The following is a 2,827-nucleotide window of genomic DNA, read 5'->3' on the forward strand; positions in this document are numbered from 1 at the left end:
CTTCTTCTTCTTCTTCTTCTTCTTCTTCTTCTTCTTCTTCTTCTTCTTCTTCTTCTTCTTCTTCTTCTTCTTCTTCTTCTTCTTCTTCTTCTTCTCATTCTCATCATGCACCCCATGAATGAATTCGGTCTGGTACATTGTCTCATAATTTGCCCTGGCCTTGCGCGATTCTATGAAAGCCTTCGCCGTTGTGTCGGAAATATCCCCAAGAGTCTTTGCCAACGCGCCCCTGACGACAGCAGTCCAGCCGTCGACTGGTGCTATCACTTGCACGCCCGGAGAGAAGCAGTCACGAAGATGTTTGCGAAGGTATGGACTTTGTCCAAACCCCCCAACCAACAAAACTGCTTTCACCTCTGCACGAGAAGTCTGGAGTTGCTCACGGACAAGTTTCTCAATATCTCGTATAGTAGGTAGAAATAGCTTCCGCATCTCTTTTCCAGTAACGCGAATTCGGCCGCGACGGACACCCGAGTTCCGGGTTGTCTGCTATACCTGGCACAGGAAACATAAAGTCGTGATCAGTGCTTCCCTCGTATACCCTTTTCACGACACTTTCATAACGCTGCATTGCCTCGTCTAGCGTGTCTCTGTCCCATCCCGGGAGATGGGAGAGGCGTTCGTCCAGCAACTTTTCGAAGCTCTTGTTAAGGAAAGTGCTGTCACACATTGATCCAGTACCCGGTGCTTCTTCTCTTAGACGCACATAGGGTTCAAGCCCAGTGATCATGAACAATAAGATCTACTGTGCCGCCACCAGCATCACAGAGGACAAACGTATCTCCAATATCCGCCAAAGGGTGCCCAGGAGCACGTAGCGAATGTATGGCAGCAGCTTCAGGCTCAGATATAATGTGTATCGTAGACATGTCTCCAAAGCCCGCTTTTTCTGCGCACGAGAGTGTTGACATTTTCGCTTTATCTGGCCACATTGCTGGGACTGTGATAACAAATTCGAGGTTCGCGCTGTCCACTGAACTACCGAGTCTCAATTTCAGAATTTAAAGTGCATGTTTACGTAGGGAACGAAGGTAGTCGGTAACGACCTTCTCGGGTGATGAAAAACAGGAAATAGACATTCGGCGGCAATCACTGTGTATCGAAGGCGGTCTTGCTCCTTCCCCAAGATCAAGATCGGGAACAAGTTCGAGTTTGAACCACCGAATCCGTGGCATTTCCTCCAGGATTTGAAAGCCCCATAGACATTTCTTCTTCCTGTGCTGAGGATACTCATACCTGACTTCTCTGGGTGCTTTTTCGCTGGTCAATCCACCACATGAGTCAGAGTCATATTGCGGCCATTCCGTGATTATGTGGTGATTATCAGGCTGGGAAAGACATCAGTATACCTTCCAATATTGTAGTTGCTCTCCACGCACGTTACTCGTTTGAGCCCAGGCTATCCCAGAGTAGGTGGTGCCAAAGTCCACCGCAATCACTATGGTCCATTACGGGAAGAACTGGCCATGTCTCTTGTGTTCTCTTGTTTGCCGCTTTGATAATCGTTGCAAGGAACCTGATGTTTATGACAGGAGAGTCTCAACTTCAGTAAGCTGATCCAATCGCACTTGTCTGTGAGACACCTCTGTATGAGAAGTATCAGTACGGCAAGTTTAAGAGTTCAGCGATATTGCAAGGGAGGGATCCGTCATGCAACTTTCACTTAGGCCTAACTCGGTGAACACAGGTAAAGGAAACCTTTTGCAGTGAATGGTTGAATGCACGTGTCCTGATATGGGTACTTCTCTTAGATATTCTTCGCGGTCAGTATCCTCATCAAGCAGTCTTCATCTGGTATTCCTGTTCAGTGGGAATTCCAGAGTAGGTGAGAAACCAACTTCACCTTGTTGCTTTGCCTTTATTTTCTTTCGATCGATTTAAGCACCAAGCCAATATTGGCCTGAAATTAGGAAGAACGGGACAGAAATGGACGAGAAGGAAATCTTCAGTGTCAAGGAAGAGGAAAAGTCTCTCCTTCACCCTTGCAACTTTGCCCAAGAAAAGGGAAACCGCATAGCGCGAGATAGATCAGCGGATGCTGCTCGAACCCCCGACAATAGAATCAAGGAATATGAGAATGAAGCTGGTTTGGAGCAATCATACAGCAATGTAGTCAAACTATCAAAATTGCTGTACCATGAGACATCCAAACTTAGGCATATCTCTGGGGGGAATCAACACGTTATAAGATCAATGCAGGAGAAGATTGCCCAATTGAGGAAGCATAACCAAATTTTGGAGGAACAATTACAAGACTGTCAGGCACGAATACTCAGATCATCTCCTGTGGCTGTCTTGAGTGATGCTACTGTCTTGGCAGATTTCAGTAGGATTCGTGAGACCCTTTCTAACTGGGTTGAGGAGTTGCCTGAAATTTGTGAAGACTTTGCCGATCACTTGTCTGCACATTCAACGAGCTTTCTCTTGATTCTCATGTGTCCAAAGATACGAATAGCTATCCACAAGGGCCTCTTGCAGTGCAGTCTGAACTTCTGATGCACCTGGTTTTCTGTCGTCCTTCAAAGGGGCTCTTTGAAGTCTTAGTCCCGGGAATATCTCCATCAGATAACGATCTCTTGGATGGCCTTCGTGAGGGGCTGTTGTCGCTACAGTCCAAGAACAGTAGGTGTCGCAAATAGTAGCATCAGACTCGGTTTTCACATTTGCTAACTTTGTTAGACTTCGAGAATGTGAGTGGTGGGGGTTCGAACATTATAGAGGCATATGTTGCATCCCAAAGATATCAGAAGGGTGTCGACAACAAATGCTTCGAGATAATCGCTGATTTGGACGTTTTTTTTTTTTTTTTTTTTTTTTTTTTTTTTTT

At 46.0% G+C, this 2,827-nt stretch overlaps 2 protein-coding genes across 2 annotated transcripts in view; one reads left to right on the top strand and one right to left on the bottom strand.

Moving 5' to 3' along the window:
* Positions 1–1,175, bottom strand: part of BO85DRAFT_464003 (Hsp70 family protein) — a gene marked incomplete at both ends in the record, with an annotated part of 1,872 nt that extends 697 nt beyond the window's left edge. The window contains 4 exons of the mRNA XM_025661962.1: positions 137–434; positions 496–742; positions 774–973; positions 1,019–1,175. Of these exons, the coding sequence (XP_025510162.1) occupies positions 137–434; positions 496–742; positions 774–973; positions 1,019–1,175 (902 nt within the window). The remainder of the gene's footprint in view (positions 1–136; positions 435–495; positions 743–773; positions 974–1,018) is intronic.
* A 751-nt stretch (positions 1,176–1,926) lies between these two features.
* Positions 1,927–2,816, top strand: BO85DRAFT_384357 (uncharacterized protein; the record flags this gene model as incomplete). The annotated part of the gene is made up of 3 exons (XM_025656548.1): positions 1,927–2,437; positions 2,539–2,622; positions 2,680–2,816. Coding segments are annotated over 3 exons (732 nt in total), but the record flags the coding sequence as incomplete, so codon positions are not given.
* Between the last annotated feature and the right edge of the window lie 11 nt (positions 2,817–2,827).

This window comes from Aspergillus piperis (genome assembly GCF_003184755.1).
Source record: "Aspergillus piperis CBS 112811 unplaced genomic scaffold BO85scaffold_33, whole genome shotgun sequence".
Lineage (NCBI taxonomy): Eukaryota > Fungi > Ascomycota > Eurotiomycetes > Eurotiales > Aspergillaceae > Aspergillus > Aspergillus piperis.